This window comes from Theobroma umbraticum, unplaced genomic scaffold (genome assembly GCF_002168275.2).
Source record: "Theobroma umbraticum cultivar Fairchild unplaced genomic scaffold, ASM216827v3 scaffold_30.0, whole genome shotgun sequence".
In the NCBI taxonomy this organism is placed as follows: Eukaryota; Viridiplantae; Streptophyta; class Magnoliopsida; order Malvales; family Malvaceae; genus Theobroma; species Theobroma umbraticum.
In genome coordinates this window covers 10,607,888-10,629,782 of record NW_018397254.1, presented here as the reverse complement: position 1 = coordinate 10,629,782, position 21,895 = coordinate 10,607,888, and the positions used below count along the sequence as shown (strand labels likewise).

The 21,895-nt window shown below is 36.6% G+C and overlaps 4 protein-coding genes across 9 annotated transcripts; all 4 read left to right on the top strand.

Annotated features, from left to right (window-relative positions):
- The first annotated feature begins 661 nt into the window (after nt 1-661).
- Nucleotides 662-9,776, top strand: LOC110428959 (uncharacterized). 5 transcript variants are annotated; one of them, XM_021444922.1, is made up of 16 exons: nt 662-802; nt 904-1,062; nt 1,484-1,620; nt 1,720-1,850; nt 2,193-2,231; nt 2,365-2,457; nt 2,553-2,669; nt 2,894-2,926; nt 3,117-3,212; nt 3,618-3,731; nt 4,456-4,509; nt 6,400-6,447; nt 7,211-7,361; nt 8,265-8,430; nt 8,529-8,598; nt 8,894-9,419. In XM_021444922.1, exons 3-16 carry the CDS (start codon nt 1,539-1,541, stop codon nt 9,149-9,151), a joined length of 1,452 nt encoding a protein of 483 aa, XP_021300597.1. In that variant the 5' UTR covers nt 662-802; nt 904-1,062; nt 1,484-1,538; the 3' UTR covers nt 9,152-9,419. The 5 variants fall into 5 exon arrangements, with proteins under 5 accessions (XP_021300597.1, XP_021300624.1, XP_021300588.1 ...); XM_021444949.2 differs by adding an exon at nt 9,474-9,776 and having other exon boundaries at nt 685-1,062; nt 8,894-9,072; XM_021444931.1 differs by having other exon boundaries at nt 686-802; nt 888-1,062.
- A 248-nt stretch (nt 9,777-10,024) lies between these two features.
- CYCP2;1 (cyclin p2;1) lies at nt 10,025-11,692 on the top strand. The gene is made up of 2 exons (XM_021444952.1): nt 10,025-10,604; nt 11,341-11,692. Exons 1-2 carry the CDS (start codon nt 10,180-10,182, stop codon nt 11,612-11,614), a joined length of 699 nt encoding a protein of 232 aa, XP_021300627.1. The 5' UTR covers nt 10,025-10,179; the 3' UTR covers nt 11,615-11,692.
- Nucleotides 11,693-12,518: 826 nt separating this feature from the next.
- Nucleotides 12,519-16,369, top strand: PEX22 (peroxin 22). Its single transcript, XM_021423239.2, has 8 exons — nt 12,519-12,902; nt 13,653-13,889; nt 13,988-14,035; nt 14,983-15,039; nt 15,120-15,221; nt 15,493-15,558; nt 15,752-15,853; nt 15,988-16,369. Exons 1-8 carry the CDS (start codon nt 12,780-12,782, stop codon nt 16,090-16,092), a joined length of 840 nt encoding a protein of 279 aa, XP_021278914.1. The 5' UTR covers nt 12,519-12,779; the 3' UTR covers nt 16,093-16,369.
- A 949-nt stretch (nt 16,370-17,318) lies between these two features.
- ATXR2 (histone-lysine N-methyltransferase ATXR2) lies at nt 17,319-21,334 on the top strand. 2 transcript variants are annotated; one of them, XM_021428149.2, is made up of 15 exons: nt 17,320-17,475; nt 17,581-17,656; nt 17,742-17,827; nt 17,912-18,243; nt 18,337-18,449; nt 18,593-18,624; nt 18,782-18,930; nt 19,272-19,359; nt 19,480-19,528; nt 19,629-19,683; nt 19,881-19,950; nt 20,038-20,107; nt 20,430-20,506; nt 20,686-20,742; nt 20,860-21,334. In XM_021428149.2, exons 1-15 carry the CDS (start codon nt 17,392-17,394, stop codon nt 20,968-20,970), a joined length of 1,449 nt encoding a protein of 482 aa, XP_021283824.1. In that variant the 5' UTR covers nt 17,320-17,391; the 3' UTR covers nt 20,971-21,334. The 2 variants fall into 2 exon arrangements, with proteins under 2 accessions (XP_089639762.1, XP_021283824.1); XM_089783636.1 differs by having other exon boundaries at nt 17,319-17,475; nt 17,742-18,243.
- Nucleotides 21,335-21,895: the final 561 nt, after the last annotated feature.

The window sequence follows — 21,895 nt, the reverse complement described above, 5'->3', positions numbered from 1 at the left end:
TATTTTTTCAATATTCTATTTCTCCTCAATTTTTTGATTCCTACAATAAATAAGCCTTCAACTCCCGCGAGTGCCCTCTCCAAATTACTATTTCATTACACGTTTACAAATAAATCAGTTGGTTCAACGGTGGCCGTCAGTTTAATATATCTTTTACTCAAATATTGAATACAAAGTTCTGCTTCCCCAAATAAAACAAAAAAATCAAAGGCCAGATCATCTGACACGTGGAGACAAGGAGTGCCTCGGGCCGGACGAAAGCTTTCAAGGGCCTGGTTAAAGATGCTAAAGGAACGGCCAGCAGATTACTCTATGGGACCCAGACACGTGATTGACTCAAAGGCCCAACGCTCAACTCGATTAGACTGGACTCAAATCATCTAGCGGGAAACAAGCGGGTTGGGTCCGTTTGTTTCTATCATCCATATTTTTTAATCTTTAATTAATTTCTTAAATTAGAAAATAGGATCCATTAATAATGTTCTTTTGATGGAAAACGGACATTAATAATAGGGCCCACATTTTAATGAAAGGAGTAAATAAGTGACAATGAAAAGCATTAGGCTTCCTTTTCCGAATTTAACATTTCTCGTCTTGACATAAACACGTTTATGGAAAGCGAACCAAACAGGCCTTTATATTTTACCTTAAATCCGAAATCAAACCCCAAAAGAGATTTTATATGCAATCAGGTCCTGAAAAAGCAAAGCAGCAGCAATTTCCACTTTGCGTCATTTCCTTGTAATTCACTCAAACAAACAGCCCTCCAGTTCGGGGTTTTTGAGATCCCAAGAGGAAGAAAGTGAGAATTTCAATCTAGCGTAGTATTCAAAGTCATTATTATTTGTTAATTCTTTTTCTTTGTAAGCATATTCTGATCTGATCAGGGTTCTATGGACTCAGTCTAGTCAATAAAAACTTTCCCAGAAAATTGTGCCAGTCGATATCTTACCCAGAAGCAAACAGCGTATCTCTCGGTTTTTCCGTTTGTTTCCTTGTCTTTCGACAGTGGGCAGTATCAAGCTCTCTTAGCCAGGACATCATTGCGGGGAAATTTGATAGGTAAAACTTTCATATATGGATTTCTTTTTCCTTTTCTTCTTCTTGATTCTTTTTGGACTCTATGCATGTAAGCATGTAAGCGTCAAGTGTGAATTATATACTTTGATGTTCGTTGTGTAGCTGGATAACAGTGCTGGGTGATCTACAGTAGGAATTGGTGTTTACTAAATTAATGGTTGTCTGTTTTTACCTTAAGGTTTTCTGAATTTGCTATGCTGTTGCATTAAAATATCCCAGTTGCACCAACTAGACATCTTATTGTAAGAATGTCTGGTTAATTCGTTTTTGGAAGAAATGTTGAAGTTGAAGTTGGATTTAAGCTCCTTAAATGACATGCTCAAGCTTATTGATTATTTAAGAAACGCTTGTTTATATGCTGTTTTTTCATTCCCATAGTGATATGCAGTATTATGTATTGCAGATTACTGGTGTAGCCGGAGTGGCGCTAATAGCTTTACCATCATCTACATACATCTATGTTTGGAGGTCTCGTGGCAGCTCCTATCAATAGCCCGCATTTAAGGAAGTCTGGTGGCAGAGCTATTGTCTCTCATCTTGGTACAAGAATTTTATAAGCTTTCATGACTCTTGAAGTTAAGGGCTATTATTTATTTTATTCTGCTGCCTCGACCTAATATTGTATAGAATATTTGTTAGCTGATGAACTGGGAAATGGTGTTGAGGATGGTCACTTGCATCCCATAGAGGTAAATGGTCTGAAGAGTGCAAGTACACCGATGGTTACTGTTGCAATAGCGCCATCACCTATGTTATTATGGAGATTCAAGGTTAGTTTCAATGATATTCTTGGTTCTTTTCTTTTATTTATCCATCTAGTTTCCATCTTTTTGGTCATTTCATTTGTTTAATAAATTTGAAGTGGTTAAATTCAAAGAAAAATGCATTCCACAGTTGAAAATTCACATTTTTATTATTACTTTGGTTACAAAAGGAGGAATACCTGCGTCTCCATGATATTTGTCAAAAAGTTTGTAAATTATTTAGGATTATATGCCACAATTGTAGTTATTCCTGCACATCTTTGTCTTTCTGTCCCTTCCACCACTCCCCCCCTTCTTCACCTATAATTTCTCAACTTTCTGGAATCCTAAATCTGTTTAGATATCCAGGTACTATTGTTCCTACTCTGGGCTTTCATCTGCAGTAAGGTTAGTCTTATTTTATATACTACTCATTTCAAGCTATAATTTCAGATTTGTGGTAATAGTGGTGATATCAAACAACTACGAGATTTGATCGTGTTGCTTGCAAGTTCTCATTGTGTATGTCAAAATATTGCAGATTGGTTGGCATTCTGTGATGCGAATGAGTGTCGACTTACGGGACCTATTTCTATATGAGGCATTTTTGTATTATAATCCTCTTCTTCTTGTGGTTAGTCGACTTTCTAAAGGAGAATATATTATGCTAAAGAATCCTGCATACCTTACATTCTGATAAGAAAATTTTCTTCTGGTTTGATATTTCAGACTACAATGGTATGGCTCTGGGGAATCAATTTATGGGTGTTTTCTCAGTCTAATGTCAATTATGCCAAAATTTTTGATCTTGATCAGAATCATCTTACTCATAGAGAAATATGGAAGGTAATTGAATTTGCCAACTAAATGTTAGGCTGTTAGAAGGAGACTACTTTGTGCTGATGACACTCTTGTATGCTGGTACCATTTTAGGAATAAACTATACTTGCTTGCCTTGTGTTTTATGTCTTGTTTTTCAGTAAGCAATATACAATGTGGCTGGAAACTAATGCAGTCTATTTCTGATATACTGAACTCATCTTGGTCCCAAATCTCTGCTTCTTGAATAGGATTTCAATATGTTTGACATTCGTGTAGCTAAGGTATTATTTTGAGGTAGCCATTTAATTTTCATTGTACTTTTGAAGGAATTGTTCTTTTTTTTTTGTATTTAGATTTTATCTTTAGCTTGAAATTTCTTCATAAAGTTTGATTTGCTACTGCAACTATCATTACTAATAGCACTTGGTAATTTTCCTCAAATAACTCTCACTACAATTGTTGTCTTTGCAGTGTGCTACCTGGATGACTATCATTGTTCCGACTAGTATGACAGCATATCTTTATCTTTATTCTCATGGAGAAGTGTTGTTGGCTGCCTCACAACCAGTGTAATAGATGCATCCTTTCTTATTTGTATTGTTTTATGCTCTTGCTTCCTGCATGACTAGGGAGTTGTTTATAGTTTCAACATCTTCAACATGAAAAATGAATTGCAATGCTTTCTTCAAGCTTTAATTACCGATCAACGTACCCTACAAATAAAATTGATCAACATTCTGAAGGTCATTCCCCAGTTATGGTTCCAATAAAGCATGTTCTAGAGAGATGTTCTGCACACAGTCATTCCTTTTGCATATCACTTTCAATAAAATTATCCAACCTCTTTTTTTTTTTTTTGCGGGGGGGTGTGGGGGGTGGTTTCGTGGGAGTATTGGGAAGGGGAGTTGAGAGAAACACAAACATGACTAATCTGTTGGAACAGCACTAAACTTTACATGTTTTCTGTTGCAGGTGCTTTTATATTTTGCTGTTGTGATGATTTTGATATTCCCTTTTGACATATTTTATTTTTCATCCCGTTACTACTTGCTAAGGACTCTTTGGCGGATAGTTCTTCCGTTACAGGTATGCTCTCTTGACATGTTTGATACTTTTGGTATCATCAATAATTTATCAATCTGTTGTATTCTTCTGACATTTGAAAGTTTAGGCTCAATAAACAGCTTTCATTTCTGTTAAGTTTGTCCTTTAGATTAACTTGTTAAGATATGAAAAACCTAACAAGTAAGAATATGATGGAGTTTACGTCTTATCTCTTTCCCAGAGGAAGCGATTTGTCATTTCTTGTCAAGTTTTCTGAATAATAAATTACAACATATCCAACTTTTATGGAGGTTGTTAAAGCTGATAAGCAAGTTAGAATTCATCTGTCTTGAAGTTTAATTGATCGTTATATCATGTTCTTCTCTTGATCAGAGAAAAGTTGCGTGACATATTTGAGTGTAAATCTACATGTCTGCAACTTAAACTCTTCCAAGAACTTTGCAAACATCTTGTACTTCCTTGGGTGACGATCTTTCACTAGACCTAATTTTGCAGGTCCTGATAAGGTTTAACCTATTAGTACATGATACAGCTAGAATTTTAGATGTGAACTATGGTAATCTTTGTTCAGTATGTGTATGCACACCATGAAGTAACAGTGTTATATGTTTGGCCTTAATGTTGGGCCATGCAGATCCAAACCACCATGGAAAAGAGGGTCATATTCTTTCTTCTTTTGTTTATTTCTTGCTTTGACATCATGTGGATGTGTGCGTTTAGTCTTATGTTGATACCATGAACGCAGGCAATATCTTTTTCTGACTTCTTCCTGGCTGATATTTTGACTTCGATGGCAAAGGTATGTGTTATGTTCTCCAACTTTTCTACTACATAGACCTAGACCTAGAGATGATCTAACACAGAGGAGATCAACCTATTGAAAGTTTGGTGAAATGGCACCTAATTGAGGCATGTTATGAACTAGGCTGTTTTCACTGATAATTCTTATTCATTGTCATTTTATCAATTTTTGCTGAGCAATCTTTTGAAATAGATAATTTTATTGTCTTTTCTGATAATTTTACTTAGCTTACTGAAGATATAATCGTAAAGGTTGAGGACAATGGTGCAAAATGATCCATTTAGCTACCCGCTTATAGTGAGAAAATACTTGATCTGTTTGTTATGGTTGTTGTAGTAGTTATCTTTATATGATGGCTGCACCATAGAAATTGTTTTCATACCATACAATTTTGTGCCAATATAATTAGTTCTTCAACTATAACTGTATGCATGTATGGATTAATGAATTTATAATGAGAAAATTACATGATTACTGGTGTTTAGACCTGGCAATTTGTGTTCGTGTGTTTTAACAATGTCATATAAAATAGGGTATTAACAGTAATATGGGTAAATGCAAACACAACACGATTAATAAAATGTGCCAAGATGCTAAACACATACATAGATACATTTATTAATCGTATAATATGACATGACATGCTTAACATGTTTATTACATGGGTCGGAATAAAATTTATATGACATGACATAATTTATTCCTGTTTAAATGATTAACACATTAACGTGATTAAATTAATGTACATACGAATAAAATGTAACTCCATTATGCAAATTTAATGCTAATAATTATAAAAACACATATAACAGAACAATCATATCCATCAAGCATGTGAAAAATCTCTAAATAAATCCATCAATATCAACATAAGCATAATAAAATTAGGGCTTTTTGGGGTTAGGATTTTTGGGTTTTTGTAGAAGGGAAGCCTTTTTTAGGGAAACAATCAGTGAAATAAGGCTGAAAACGAGGAAGGAAGAGAGAAATGGTCATTTCTTAGAGGATTTAAGAACATAAACAGTGAAAATGTCGGAAGAAAGGAAGGAAAATAAATGATGAAAATATGGGGAAGAGAGAAAGGAAAATAAATGGTGAAAATGTTGGGGGTGGGGAGGGTGTGGAGCTGCTGGCTAGGGCTGCGGGTGAACCGTTTGTGGGGGCTGCTGGCTAAGGCTTGGTAGTTGGTGCGTGAGCTTCAGTGTGCCACTGCAGGGCGGTGGGAAAATGTTGGGGTTGGGGAGGGTGTGGAGCTGCTGGCTAGGGCTGTGGGTGAACCGTTTGGGGGGGCTGCTGGCTAAGGCTTGGTAGTTGGTGTGTGAGCTTCAGTGTGCCACCGCAGGGCGGTGGGGCTTCCTACTAGCTAGGGCTGGGAAGTGGGAAGGTGGAAATGGGATCGAGGAAGAAGAAAGGAAAAAGTGATTTTTTTTGTTTGGAATAGATTTTGAAAATGAAAGGAAAGAAAGATTAAAATTAGTTACATTATTACCCTCATAAACTTAAAAGATACCTCTAAAATAATTGTTTAAAATTAATTTCATAAGGTTAAAATAGTCTTTTAAATACTTATATTAAACAGGCTCATAAACGGATTATACAAGTCAAATTTGTACGGGTCAATGCCATAACATGAATAACTAAATGGGTTTAAACAGGTCTTAAATAGTTTAAGCGGATTTGACACATTTAAGATATGAAATTATTGAGTCTTGAACATGTCGACACGATTAATACATGTTATGATAGGCGTAAATCCAAACCTGTTTAACTCAATATCTTCTCGTGTTGTGTCCAAAATTGCCAACTCTATTGGTGTATGGCAAGGATGGTTAGCAAAAATATTTTTATCCTGCTTCTAGATATTTGATGCTTTTTAATGTTGTGCAGGTTTTTTCTGATTTGGAGCGCTCAGTTTGTAGAATGGTCCATCGACAGGTTTGTATATAGTTTTGAACTTTGACTGATGCTTCATTCATATGAGTAGAAATTTCAGATAGGGGAGCCTTTAAAATCATGGTTATTTCTTAACCGTCACTTGACTTGAGATGGATAAAACTCTGCTTGACCTTCCTTTGGGTTTGACTTGGATAAGACTTTTATGGTTCTTTAGTTTGTTGGTTTTTTGAAGTTCAACCACCCTATCCCATCTCATCGTTGGTAGATAGCCGGCATAAACTAGCTAAATGTAGGGCACAGCTTTGATGGTTCCTAGACATACTAGTTCCAAGAGATTTATAGGAACAGTGTATTGTGATGCCGTCAGAATGATGCTCTAGTGTCCAGTAGGGTCTGAGAGAGGTGAAGAGAACAGAACGAGAAATGCATATTGAATTCTACACAGATTTTCAGCTAAATGGGAAACCTTCTGGTGCTGCAGATGGGTCCTTGGGTAGAGTTATGCTTTATCTAATGTTTTGATTTATTATGTGGCATGCTCAATGTCTGTTCAAATGGTTTTGGAATTGTGAAAGATTTGTTTTGGTTTTATGAGGCATGGAGTCAGAAAAGCTGCAAGAACCAGAATTATCATTTGCTCTTCTTTTATATATATATATTTTTTAAAAATTTGTTAAAAAACCTCAGGAAGGAAGCTTGAAAATATGGTCATTGTAGTATTTTTAGTTGGCTTGTATATTGTCTGCTAGAAATCACAAGGTTTTCCTTCTGTCTTCTTGAGAGAGATTTCCTATGCATACAGGTTGCCACTATTGCCTGGTTTGAAGCTGATTCTGTTTGTGGGAGTCACTCCATTGCAATCCCTTTAGTGCTCGTTTTGCCCTACCTTTTCCGGTTTTTCCAATGTCTTCGACAATACAAGGATTCCGGTGAAAGATCAACGCTTTTAAATGGTATGTCTCTTAGAAACTTTTCCAACATGATTGTTAAATGTTTTTCCTCTTCGACACCTGCCTTCCTCCCTGTGTCATTTTTACTTTTAGTTTTGAGTATTTGGGTGTTGAGTGGTTTGGTTGTGGGTCTTCAAGCCAACATGAATTGATATGCACTTGAACAGCATGTGCTGATTTTTGCTCCTGGTAATTGTGGGCTAGATACTGGGACTGGAAGTAGATGTTCTTTTATGCAAGTACTCGTAAATAGTCCATATGTTTCGTTGATTATTTTGGTTGTCTAGGAAGATGGAGTTAAGGAAGGTGCCAGCTAGCCTAGCTGGTAAAAGTCCTTTGGCTGTTATACAAAGGACCTGTGGTCAAATTCACCTCACTAGGGATTTTTTTTTCATTTTTGGGGGGTGGGTGTGGGGGGGGTGTGGGGTGGGTGAGGGTGGGAGGGCTGGTGTAGTGGATCGTAGGAGAGGGAGGGCTACTCCCTACCGTTTAGATCAGCCATCGGATCAAAAATATTAGATGGAATTAAATAATGAAAGTCTTGAATTTACATTTGTTTCAACCTTCAAATTTTTGTTTCCTGGCATCATCTTATCAACTAAATGATGTAAACTGAAATACAGATTCCAGAACTGCAAATATCTTCAACTATTGAAACTAATATAATATTATCAAGTTTCAGTACTGTGTTTTTATGTCAGAAAATTGTACAAGCATTTGGTTGTCATGGATTTCAATATCCCCTAAGTTTGTAGCAGTTGTAATCTTAATCATTAGTGAAATTGTATTGAAATTATAATTCCCCAACTACGGGAAAAACAGAAAGGATTTCATTTGGGCTATTTGTATTTTAGATGGTTTTGTTGCTTTAGTACCATAATAACTTGATTTTGCTTATGGTTTCAGCACTGAAATATTCGACGGCAGTGCCTGTGATTTTTCTTTCAGCCCTTAAATACCATGTCTTACCTGATAGCTGGATTAATTTTTATCGTCCTCTATGGCTTCTTTCGAGTGTTTTGAATTCATTGTATTCATTTTATTGGGATGTGACACGAGATTGGGACTTGAGGTATGTAGAAGACTCTTTAGAATTGCATAATCTGTTTGAACCATAATATAAATTATAAAATCACCTTACTGACGCAATTAATACTTTTCTCTTGCTAGTGGCTTCACTAGTATTTTCAAGTTCAATAAATCCCAACTCTGCTCTCACCTTTTACACGGAAGAATATGGGTAAGCATTCAACTCGGAGCAGTGCTTTTATGACTTATCTAATCTTTCTGGTTGAACAATTGAAGAAACCTGGTTAGTTCAACACCTGAATTGAAGCATGACTAAGAATCAACAATGGTATAACTGCTAAATTGGACAATTCATCAATAAATTGGCCAACTTTTGTACCCTTCATCTCTAAAATATAAGCAAAGTCCCTTAGAGACTTGCATCTACTTTCTATGACCATTTCAATTCACTACTGTACTTAATGAATCATTGGCACTCAGTATCTTATATGTCGTGGAATTTGCAGGTATATATTTGGGTGATAGGAAGCAACTTGATCCTGCGTTGCACATGGACATACAAACTGTCAGCTCATCTCCGTCATAACTACCTTACTGTGTTTACTATTGGTGCCTTGGAGATTTTCCGCCGTTTCCAATGGATTTTCTTCCGTGTAGAGAATGAGTGGAATAAAATGAACTCCAGGTCAAACATTCAGCCCTCCTTGAATGATCCAACCAATGAGGAAGTGAAATTACTTGCTTCAGATGGCCACAATGTATAGATCAAAGAGTGATTGTCTTTGATAACAGCTTCATGGAGGTTCATTATCATATGATTGATAACCTCCCTATTTTTGCCAAAAGAAAGCTTTGATCAGTCATTTTTGAATTATCTACATGGTCACATCAAATTTTTTTTATTCATTCATACTTACTAGGAGTAGTTGCAAGTTTTTTTTTTTTTTTTGAAAATTTTGAAAATATATCTGGAAGCTTTTTTTCGAAAATTCATTCTGCTGCTTGCATATTGGAGAATTTCCTGAGGTTGTAGTTTGTGTTTTTTGCTTATATAATTGTTAAAGGTGAAATAGTGAACTCGTGTAGGAAGAAGGTTCCAGCTCCACAACCGCCAATTTAACGAGGCGAGTGCAGTAGCATTGTCATCGCAACGCAACCACTGCTGTCCTGTCTGTCTTTGTGCTATGACAACAACCGCAGCCTGGACTGCCCAAATGTTTGCCAACTCTCCGCTTTTCAAATATCGACATAACCGGGGATACAGGCATTTCCCCATGTTAAAGATGATAGTCTTGAGCATGTCAAGAATAAGGTCCACATGATGTAAAATGCCCCCTGGTTACTTCAATAAAACCAACAAAAGGGAATTTTACAGTTTACAGGGGAAGGTCGGTGTTCAAGCCATGTCGGATAGCGACCATTACCGCATTCCAATGAATTGTAGCCATCCAAATAAAATCAATCTGCCCCTCCGCATGTGTGACCGCATTAAATCTAGCGGTTCAAAATCAGTCTGCCGCAGCCAGCCTCCGCAACTCTCATATCTCCACCATCCAAACAACCGAAAGTTCCCCACTCCCTTACTTTAACAACATCAAACCCCGTCACAAACATTTTGTGGCTTCAGATACGAACAACCAACTGACACGTGTCAAAACCCAGTTCGTCAGCACCTCCATGAACCAGATAACTCGCACACCATGGAACACAAGCAGATTCAAGTCAAACAATAGCCTCTTAACCACCCAAATGTCTCCCATTGTACTCTGCTTCACGATGGGCTAAGGGCTAAATGTTAGCCACCGGCGACTATCCCACCCACCAAATCCAAAAATCGGATCCAGCCCAGGCCGAGACGACACCACCAAGAGTCCTGACCATAATTTCCTCAGTGCTAGAAAAGCTAGTGGCCAGAAACGACAAGCTTGTTGAGGTCCTGAGCAAGCAGCTAGATGGGTTGAACTGCCATGGTAGCTCTGGTCGGCTAGGGAAAAGCTTGCATGCATTTCATGGCGTTAGGGCTCCTAATATAAGCATACCGAAGTACTTGGAGAGGATATACAAGTACACAAATTGCAGTCCTTCTTGCTTTGTGGTAGGATACGTTTACATAGACCGGCTGGCGCATAAGCATCCTGACTCCCTCGTCGTATCCTTGAATGTGCATCGATTGCTGGTTACTAGTGTCATGGTTGCTTCGAAGTTGCTTGATGATGTGTAAGTGCTCTAATTCTATTACTGTCTTTTTTGTGCAGTAAAAAACAAGAGTTATCTTCTGGTGTTGATTTATTATAGTTTTGCAACTAACAAATCCAGCATTTGTTTGTTTGAGAGATTGCCCTTTCCGAAGGTATTCTCTTTGTGTTTCTCTAACTTTTGTTCTTGTAGACCTAATGGTGGATCTATGGTCAACTTAGATTTTTTTAATTTTCCCTTCAATTGATTTTCTTTTTCTTTTGAAAGAGTTTGTAGATGGAGCTGTCCAGGTTCTGGCAAAATTGATTTAGAGTTGTTGGAGTTGTGTTTCGGAGCACAATCAACGATGCTTTTCTTACAAGACAAAATTTGCTTGTCATGCACACGTAATTTCATATAACAATATTGTCAATAATTCATATATCCACAAAAACAGCCAATATAATGCAGACCTGCTTTTGAATTCGGAATTCCCAGCATCAATCAATGCTGTGAAAAATGAAATTGGATTAGAAAAGGTAAGTGAGAGTGGATGAGTTTTGGCTCAAATGCATTGTACTTTGTACACATACGGGCCATAGCCTGCCAATCCAGTTTTGATACCCTTGCCCTGTATGCCCAACACCAATTTCCTGTTTCTCATGGAAACAAGTAGAACCCCATATATATATATATATATATATTCATGTAATATGTAACAATTGGTTTTTGTTCTTTATTTTTTTTTTTCTCATTCGATTGTTTCTTGTTAATGCAGGCATTATAACAATGCCGTCTATGCTCGCGTCGGAGGAGTGACCAATGCTGAGCTGAACCGGTTAGAGCTAGAACTGCTTTTCCTTTTGGATTTTGGGGTCACAGTTAGCTCCCGAGTTTTTGAGAGCTATTGCTTGCACTTGGAGAAAGAGATACTGACTGATGGTGTTGAACAGCAAATTGAAAGGGGAAGGAGCCCCGTTGCCATGGATGATGTGACTGAAATCTCAGTTGAAGACACACAAAGTTGTTCACCACCTCAAGCGGTGGACTGACTGGCCCCAAACTCCTCTCTCTTCATATCTACGCCTTACAGTAATTGAATTCATCTCTGTTGTTTTGCATTAACTCTCTTTCAACGAAGCAGGATGAATGATGGATTGTTTGAGTTATAACATCATTAAAAGCCAAAGGGAAAATGTACTATTTCAACTGGTTATATATACAAAGCCATTTATTGACACTGGAAACTGTTGTTTGCAACAGAGAGTATGTTGCTATGCTTTCTTTTTACTTTATTACCTTTATTCTGATTTGTTTCTTTTCTGTTTTATCTTTTCCATTGCTCTTCATCTTCATTTCATGACTGTTGAACTTGGACTTGGAAAAGAGTTTTGACTCTTTTCTATCCCAAAAAGAAATGCAGAATCCATCAGAGAGGGCAACAAGAATTAATTCAACCCTTTCAACCAACCTAACAAAGTAATTAATATCCGAATATTGATTCATTGTTTGATATATAATTTTTTGTTTAAAAAATAAGTTCAAACCATCCTCCAACCATATAAAAAAAAAACGAATATGGTAGTTAGATTAGTTAAAGAAACTGGAACTGGAAGTGAAAGTGAAAGACGTGAATGTAGCGTGAAGAAGAGGCTAGACCTAGACTACCCCTTCCCAGTTGGGATTAGTCATAAAAACTTGAAAGCTCTCAGCCTAATTAGATGCTTTGGTCCAGGACAAGACTAAATAGCTATTAGTATGTTGCTTTCAAAGTTGGACTTGGGGTTTAATATGTCCATTATTCTATGTCAACACCAAATACATTTTAATTTCAACATTAACCATTGCAGATCTTACAAACTCTTAAGGGCACCTAACCTTGTTCCTAAAACGCAGCGTTTTCCTCGTTAGGATAATCCCTCTTATTTTATTTTCACCCGCGTAATCAAAAAAAGCCACGTAAGCATTAAACACCTTTAAAATTTTCACCCATCAAGAAAAGCGAAAAGGGGAAAAGGGGAAAAGGGGAAAATCGAAGGCTGTCCCTTCCCAATCGGTCGTTGACGACAAAGAAGAAGGCTTTACAGAGACAAAGTGTATATGAGGAGTGATTAATTATATGGTGAGGAGCTGAGAATCTGAAAGCTTCGTCTGATACGCAACAACAAGGGCGCTTTACGCGATTAAACGGTGTGTCGTTTATTTAATTGAGTGGTTATGGCCGAACCATCGTCGTCTTTATCGTCATCCAAAGACGAGCTGATTCAGCTGATCAAGCGGCTCGGAACTTATCTCGCCCTCAAGATGTCCAATCTCTTCTCGATCTCTCTCCAGAAACTGGTTCTTTTCTTTCTCCTCTTTCTCTGATAAATTCTCCTCTCGTCTTTCTTTTTTGGCGGATCTGATGTGCCTTTCTGTTGCCTAAAAACGTTCTTTTTTCTTTTTTTTTTATTATCTATTTATATGATTTAGGTATTTATGATTATTATAGCGGAATATTAATTTAATAATTGATGTTGATATGGTGACACTAATTTTTCGGTGGGAATTTTTTTACTGGTGAAAACTATATTACTGGAGGAATTAATCTTATTGCAGCTTTAAATTCCTCATATTTAAGATGATTTCTCCTACTGGTTTACTATATGATTTATTGTTAAGGCCTGGAAACTGTGTTAATTTGTCTCAGATGCTGCTTCTTTCTTACCTAGTTGATTCTTTAGCTACACTAAAGAGCGAAATTGTTATATTGAGGGGAAGTCTATCTCAAAACTCTAGTACTGGCCTGATAAATCTCCTCTGCTATTGGTATAATTCTCCATAGCAGGTGTTTCCTGAAAAATAATGGTTGAAGAAGGCATGACCTTTTTGAGATATGGAAAAAAAATAAATTTGGGGGGTAGTCCAGGCATGTAAAACTGCACATAGTTTCAGCTGTCATTTTCCTTTTAATTTGATGGGTTTTACTTTAGGTGATGTGCAATTGTTTGTATTATGAAGCTAATATGTTATTTTGGTAGTTGAACTCAAATGTGCAATATTTTTAGTCAATGATGTTTGTAATTCTTATGACGTCTGTATTGGCATCAGGATCCACGCTCTGTTGGGGCTATTGCAGGGCTTGCTGTTGCAATAATCTTTACCTATAGGTTGATGAGATCACCTGCAGCACCTTCAAGAAGGCAACCAAAACGTCAAGCTCCAACAACTAGTAGCTCTGCTGTCAGTACCCAGTCAAATGTAACGTTGATGCCTTCTGGAATTTGCTCATCTTCAGAGGATTTAAGAGCACAAAATGTTGTTGACGAGTTCTTCCAGCCAGTAAAGGTAGGCATTTGCCTCTTTCTCAAACATTTTATATGTTTATTATTGCCTATTAGCCTGGTTTGTATGTAATTTGCATCTCCCTTGTTCTTCTTTTGCAGCCAACATTGGGGCAAATAGTCAGGCAGAAGCTGAGTGAAGGAAGAAAGGTAACTTACTTACACTCCTTAATGCAGTAAGCAGGATGTTTGGGGTTTATTTTATTTTTGACCAGTGTTTTCTGGAAGTAGGATTCTTAAATGTAGTAATGATTAAATAACCAATGCTCACAAAAAAGGTGGAAAAGTTTTACATGTAGAAATGGAATCCTTTGGAAGAATGCTGTGTAACCTTTCTTTCTTAATGTGATTGTAGGTGGCATTTAATGCTATGTTTCGTTTGAAAATTTTTGGATTATATGCTTGTAGTTAGGTAAACTAGCCTGGCTAACTGAACAGTTTTTATGAGCCTCTCATTGAACCCCTGGATCCTGTTTGAGGGGATTTCTCGTCTGAGTATTAGGTTTTATGGGAGTCTTGTTGCTGTCAATTATTTAAATGGTCCAATCACCTTATTTAATTTGTTTGCAGGATGCATTGTCAGAATAATTGCTAAAGTAGATGTCAAAATAATACCAAAATCCAGTATATTCAAGATAATATCTACTTTCAACCAATTTTTGTAAGGCAATAGTTTAAATGAATTGCTACCACTGCTTCATGCTGTTGTAAAGTGTGCACCAAGTGTATATGGCCTGGCTTGTTTACAATTGAAAGCCATTTTCCAATACTGGTCATAACTAGCTGCTATACTACTACTAGTGGCAGAGTCGGATGAAATGGTTCTGGCATTATTACTTGAGTCTGTATGTTGGAACGCAAGAGCCATTGACTATAGATAATTACCTATTCACATAAGTACCAGTAACTTCAACTGAATTTTCCCAGAAGCAACATAACCTCCTAGTTTAACTCCCAGGTTTCCATGCTTAATTTTGACTGTAACTTTTTATGTTGATATTGGTATTTAATGCTTATGCTGCTTTATACAGCCGTTGGTCAGAGCCCTTTTTTGGTCTTCCTCTAGCTTTAAATCCTTGGATGACTTATTGGTGTAGGTAACATGCCGTTTGCTTGGAGTGATCCTTGAGGAAAGCAGTCCAGAGGAGCTGCAGGTAGGGAATCTTTTCAGTGAGCTTTGTATTCTTAACTGTTATCTACAAAAAATTGATTTGCTTTGTTACATTCTGGATAGAAACAAGCAACCGTAAAGTCCTCCGTGTTGGATGTGCTATTGGAGATTACCAAATTTTGTGATCTTTATCTCATGGAGAGAGTCATTGATGATGAAAGCGAAGTAAGTGCAAACCATGTTCTGTAGTTTTAGTTCATGTATTATTGTCAATGCTATAAATTTTCCTTAAATGTACTTCATGACATGTTTGGTGTTTTAAGGTTCTGGAAGGCATATTCCTCTATACCAGCAAAACTCTGAAATCTTTTTTGCGTTGAATGTATAACATTCCTCCCTATTTGTTGCATGCTGTAGTATTTCTCTATCATCGTTGTGCTTGTATTGGTCAACTGTTGTGTTTTCTCTTATTACTAACACTATGAAGTGTTTGCAGAAAAATGTTCTTCTGGCCTTGGAAAATGCTGGGATTTTCACCTCCGGTGGTTTGGTAAAGGACAAGGTAAGTAATTGTGACAATTGTGATTGAACCTAATTTTGCTTAGATATCTCAAATTAAACGGTTTTCCAGTCAGGGGTATCATGTCTGGACTGTGAAATTTGGTGCCTGCTATAAAGCATTAAGAGTGTAAGCTGGTTGATTATCCTTTCTTTTCATATATGTAATATTTACTCTGCCTGAAATGAATCTGCAGGTTCTCTTTTGTAGCACGGAGAATGGGCGGACATCTTTTGTTCGGCAACTAGAACCAGATTGGCATATTGACACAAACCCTGAAATAGTTTCTCAGTTAGCTGTATAATTTCATTACTTGCTATAATCTTCAAGATAGTTCTTTCACAGCAGCACTTAAAATGTTCTGATATTAGATTCTAAGTCATATTGTCGTCTCAATGCTTATGATTTTGAGATTTTTTTTGTTCTTTGCAGAGGTTCATCAAATATCAGCTTCACATTTCTCCTGTCAGACCTGAAAGGACTGCAGCTAATGTCTCCACTTCTCCGTCCTTAGAACACTTCTTTGGATGCGTTTGACACTTGAACTGGTAAAAAGATGCAAATATGTTTTAAAGTTGTTCTTTACTCCCCATTGGCCTTTACGTGCCACCCTTTACAGCCCAATGTTTTCTTTCTTTTGGCACCCTTGTGCTGATGTCAGTTTTTAGGATAATGGGAGAAGAATTATTTGTTTGGAATTTGTGAAATAGGGTTCACATTTGAACTTTTTTGAACTGGAGAAACTCCATGCAAAAATATTTTGTAATTTATGTTAGTCGAAGGATATGCAATCATAACAAATAATTTTGTTGTTCCACTGAACTTTCAAAAAAAAAAAATGTGTTGCTGCACTGAGTTCGCCATGTTTTAATTTTGTACAAGGTAGTGTTGCATGAAACAGCTTTAAATGACTGGAAAACAGTACCAGTGGCACTGGCTAAATTGATAATTACGGAAATGTTAAATGATAATCCCGTAAAGTTTGTTTTTGGGTGGAGGGGCGTTCGGACAGCTCCTGTGCTTTGTGAGAATTACTTAGCACCCGTTGATATATGGCCTTTGATCTGAAGCGATGAGATAAAAGAATTCAACCTAACTGTTTCTTTTGTGAATTGTTCTTGGTCTTGGAATAGTTCCAAAATGATTCTGATTATTTGTTTAATCGATTGATTTGGATGAGTTGGTGACACGCAATAAGATTCTAAAATTGGCGAACGCGATATTTGAAGGCCATGCTTTTTCTTGGCATAACTCCCATTATTGGGAAATACTGAAACTGCAAAATTCAGTACGACAGACTTAGCATATTGCCAAATGCTAATAACTATAAAATTTAAGAAATTCGCAACTACGACAATTAGGAGAGCATTCTGGCCACTCTAGGTACGATGCATTCTTTTCGATCAAATCTTCAATAGATAGATTGTTTAGTTATAGTTAATCAAATCAAAAGAAAAAAAATATGTCAGATATCACAATAAAAGTCATGCATATTTTAAAGTAATCAAACCCTGGGTCAGATAAATGTGGACCAGTATTAATTTATTCAAGTTTAGAATAGATTTGATTTAAATCTGAAAATTTAATTCATTAATTGATGTATGATTTTTGCTTAAAAAGATTTAAAATTCTCATTACCTTAATTAAAAAAAATAAATCGAATTTATTTATTTAAAAAAAGAGCTTGAAAATTGGAAAAAAAAAAAAGTAATAAGACCACAGTAGTCACGCACTTGACTCCGTGGCGCCGTCAAAAATATAAAACCGACCCTGGGTTGAATCCTCTGCTTCTTTTAGTTGTTACAAGTTGAGGTAGCAGTCGGCAGTTGCAGAGCAATGGAATCCATTTGCCCAATCGATCAACGCTGCTCTCATCAAATCTCCGCTCTTCTCCAGCCTCCCTCTCCTCTCCATGTTCAGGCAGGCACTTTCTCTTCCCTTTTTCCTTTTTCCTTCTTCTCTTCTGACTTACTCAGCCCTTTTGAAAAAAAAACCATTTTCGTTTGTGTGCCTTATGAAACGCAGGAGTATTTCGAGCAGCTTATTTCAAAACGGCAATGCCATGGCATCAAAGTGAAACAAGACGGCGTATTTGGAAAAGGTACAAATTTTTATTATATCATTTTTCCATTAATTAGTACATTTTGTGAACGTATGAAGTCATAATGGAGTAATTTGTTCCGTAGGTGTATTTGCTGAAACGGACTTTGAAGAGGAACAACTTATCTTAAAGGATCAAATGCTTGTCGGGGCTCAGCATCCTTCAAACAAGGTCATTTTAATATATTACTTACATTTCTTTTTGAAGAAATTCCTGTTTGATGGCGTACCATTCTTTCTCTTTTCCAATTTGCAGATTGACTGTTTAGTTTGCGGTTATTGTTTCAAATTCATCGGGTCAATAGAGCAACAAATCGGTCGGAAACTGTATTTGAAAACTCTAGGAGTTTCTCCACATTATGGATGTGAAAACGATTCATCTGATGAAGACCAAGACAATCATTACGTTAAAAATCACCATAATCCAGAAAATGGAGCTTCCAGCAGTTCCACTAGTACTAATCCTTTGCCTAAAATGGCCCTGCAATCGTTAATGAATGGTGAATTGTCATTGCCTTACTCGAGCAGGTTTCCCTTGCCTTCTGTTGTTTCATGCCCCGGAGGATGCGAAGAAGCTTTTTATTGTAGGTAAGGGAAAGTTGCCTTTTTTCTTTTTTCTTTTTTTTTATCAGTAACATTTTTAATTTTTAATAGATAATTTTTTTTTTTTAAATGATGTAGCAAATCGTGTGCGGAGGCTGATTGGGAGTCGTTTCATTCTTTACTTTGCACTGGGGAGAAATCGGAATCCCTCTCCAGAGAGGCACTTTTAAAATTCATACAGCATGCCAATGGTAAATCTTTGACACTCTATGTTATTAATGCTAAGATAATTATGTTTTGTTCCTTATGAACTTTCCATTTCTTTATGTTATTTGTTACCTTGATTCCCCATGATCCTGTCTATAACTTGTTTTCTTCTTTTTAACTTTCTCAGAAACAAATGACATTTTCCTCCTTGCTGCCAAGGTACTACTGCTGTTAACTTTTCCATTTTATCTTTAGGTTTTGGTATGCATCATTCATACATCATACATTTCTGTCATTGGAGTACCAAGTAGGGTGGTTAACATGTTCACTTTATCTTGAGCATCTTTGGAAAAATTTCCTTGGCTTCCATTTTCAGGCAATTTCTTTCACCATTTTAAGGTATCGGAAGGTGAAAGCCTCTCATCTAAGAAAACAGGAGAATACTGCACCAAGTATCTTAGGAACTTCTGATCTATCGTTACTTTTGGAGACATGGAAGCCAATATCAATTGGACATAAGAGAAGGTAACTATCTTTGGCATCATGTACCTATATAATGCCTAGGAACAACTTCCTACCAATTTGGTAACTTGGATTTATAACATCGGGACTAAGCATCTCCACAGGGAGGTTTTTGTATTTGGAGCGTGATTCATTTCTCTCCAATGAATATATGTTAACTCTAGAGCTTTATACATGTCATGTCAGCGTCACACAACACATTCTGATGTTTGGCCTGTTGCCCATTATTTCAATATCTCGATTCGTTGTATTTTTTTCTACAGAAACAAGGATTGGTGTATGGATTGCAATGCATTTTAATACTTTGTACGTAAAGAGGATCACTGACTTTTTCTGCCCCATAGGTGGTGGGACTGTATTGCATTGCCAGGTGACATTGATGGATCTGATGAAGCCGCATTTAGGATGCAGATAAGGGAGCTTGCATTCGTGGTAAGATTTCCTTTTATAGTTGTGCATGAAATGTGAGAAGAAAAGGCAGATTTAGTAGTCTTTCTAATTATTTGTGCTCTTTAAAGTCATATCTTGACAGGTTATTTTGAACATTTTCAGTCACTTCAATTCCTCAAGGAAGCTATTTTTGACAAGGAATGTGAGCCATGTATCCTGTCTATGTGCATCAATGCAATCGCTATAGTTATTTCCTAAGTAATGTTGCTCTTACATAAAGTTTATAAAATCAAGTCCTTAACCCTACCAAGTATTCTCCCTTGATATCTATGGGCATATTATTGGCATGTTCGAGCTCAATAATCTGTAAGTTCCATATCACCTGTTTCACTTTTTTTTGTTGCAGAGTTTGTGCATAGTAATAGTATAGCAGTGGTCGTGTGGTGTAGCCTTGGAAGTAAACTTGCATTTATGCTTCATAACATGGATTATGTTGCATGTTAATTATATTTCTTATTTGCTTGAGGCTTTTAAGTAATGATTTGGAGTTCCATCTGTAACAGTGATCTGGTTGTAGCATCTCCAGTGGAGGATTATTTTTTGTACATTGATGATCTTACATATCCTGAGAAGGTTAGAACACTTGCCCTTGTATTTCAAAGTAATAATTTTCTGTGCAATATAAATTTCTGGTGCCATTTCCTGTCTCATTCATGGCAGAAAGAAGCTGAGAGAATTACACAACCATATCTAGATGCTCTTGGTGATGACTATTCCGTTTGTTGCCAAGGTATAATTTATATGGGCAGAATTTGTTTTTTCGTTTTACTATTTAAATACTAGCAGAATACGCTAGCATACTAGTACAGCTGAAGTGGGTGTCCCTCATAAGATACTGAATAATGCTGCTGATTTCTTATGCTTCCTGTTATGTTGTTGGTGTCCCTTTTAGCTCAATTCTATTGTTCGTTGATGCATGCAAGTAATTCTTTATCAGAGAATGTTTATACCTGCCTATCGGTAGAAATTTCTGCATCTTACATATTATTTTTTTACACCATCTGTATATAATTATGTAGTGGTTAATTGTTTACTTCTGAAATTTTCTTTAGGTACTGCATTCTTTCCTTTGCAGAGTTGCATGAACCATTCTTGTTGTCCTAATGCAAAAGCATTCAAAAGAGAGGAGGTACGTTCATCTTATAATAATATATAGAAAAATCTACAGTGGTTGTTCTGGTTGTTAGTGAACATGTAGATTTAGTTTATTCATTCTTTACACAGACACATGTAGGTTTGTGTTTCTTTTTTGTACGAAATTGCTTCATTCATTGGACCCTTTATCTTTGTTTATATTTCCAATTTCAGGATAGAGACGGCCAAGCAACAATTATTGCACTCAGGCCTATTTGCAAGGGAGAAGAGGTATATTCCTTTCTCAGTTTGTTAATTAAGAGTTACCTTAATTTCAAAAAAAAAAAATATTAAGAGTTAGCTGTAAAATTTTAATGAGAACAAAAATGGCATGAATGGCATTTTCAGGTGACCATTTCATACATAGACGAGGACCTTCCATTTGAAGAGAGACAAGCAGTACTTGCAGATTATGGTTTTAGGTGCAGGTGCACCAGGTGTTTGGAGGAAGAACCCTAGTCATCACATTGACAAAATGCCAATGAAGTGGCTGTTTTATAGCATTACATAACGAAGGCTATAAGCATGGCTATGAGAAATATTCAGTACAAGAAGCCATTGTGGGAGCTGGTCCTCTTTAGATTGATGTCATTAGAATGGGAGATGCTCAGAGATCAACTAAAGCTGTATTTTAAAACCAGTTTTCCACTGTTTCTTTTAATTAATTTTAATGTAACAGGAAAGTACCAAAGGTAGTAGGCCGGCTGTATCTTGATTTTTCTTGTTCTGTCCATTGATTCTTCTGCGTGTAGTGAAGCCAAGACACTTAAAAACTTCTTCCTTACATGGCGGCCCTAATGGTTGGAAAGGTTTAGGTTGGATTTTTGGAGGAAGTAATTCTTTGAGAATGTATGTCAAACAGTGATTGTAGATATAGCAAGTAGAAAAGCGCATTCACCTTAATTCATTTTTGGTCTATTAGTATTAAAACTAGACATTCTATCACTACTGAACATCAAGATCACGATATAAACAAAAAAAAATCAGTATCACGACTGAAACCACTAACATTGGGTTCAATCTCAAAAAATTATTAGAATGGTTCCAATATTACATTTTCAACAAGCAACCACAAACATGAAAGTACCGAAGGTACTAGGCTAGGCTGTGTCTTGATTTTTCCTCTTTTGTCCATTGATTCTTGAGTGCATGAAGCCGAGGAACTGTGAACTTTCTCCTTACATAGCATAGCGGCCTTAGTGGTTGATGCTGAATGGTTTAGAATAGTTTTTTGGAATTGTGTGGAGGAAGTAATTTATTCTTTGAGAATGTGTATGTCAACAGTGATTGCAGATACAGTCAGTAGAAGAGCGCAAGCAGACAAGAAAAACAAAATAGAGATCAGGTTTAAAAGAATGATCCCTTCTCTAGCGTTCTCTTTGTA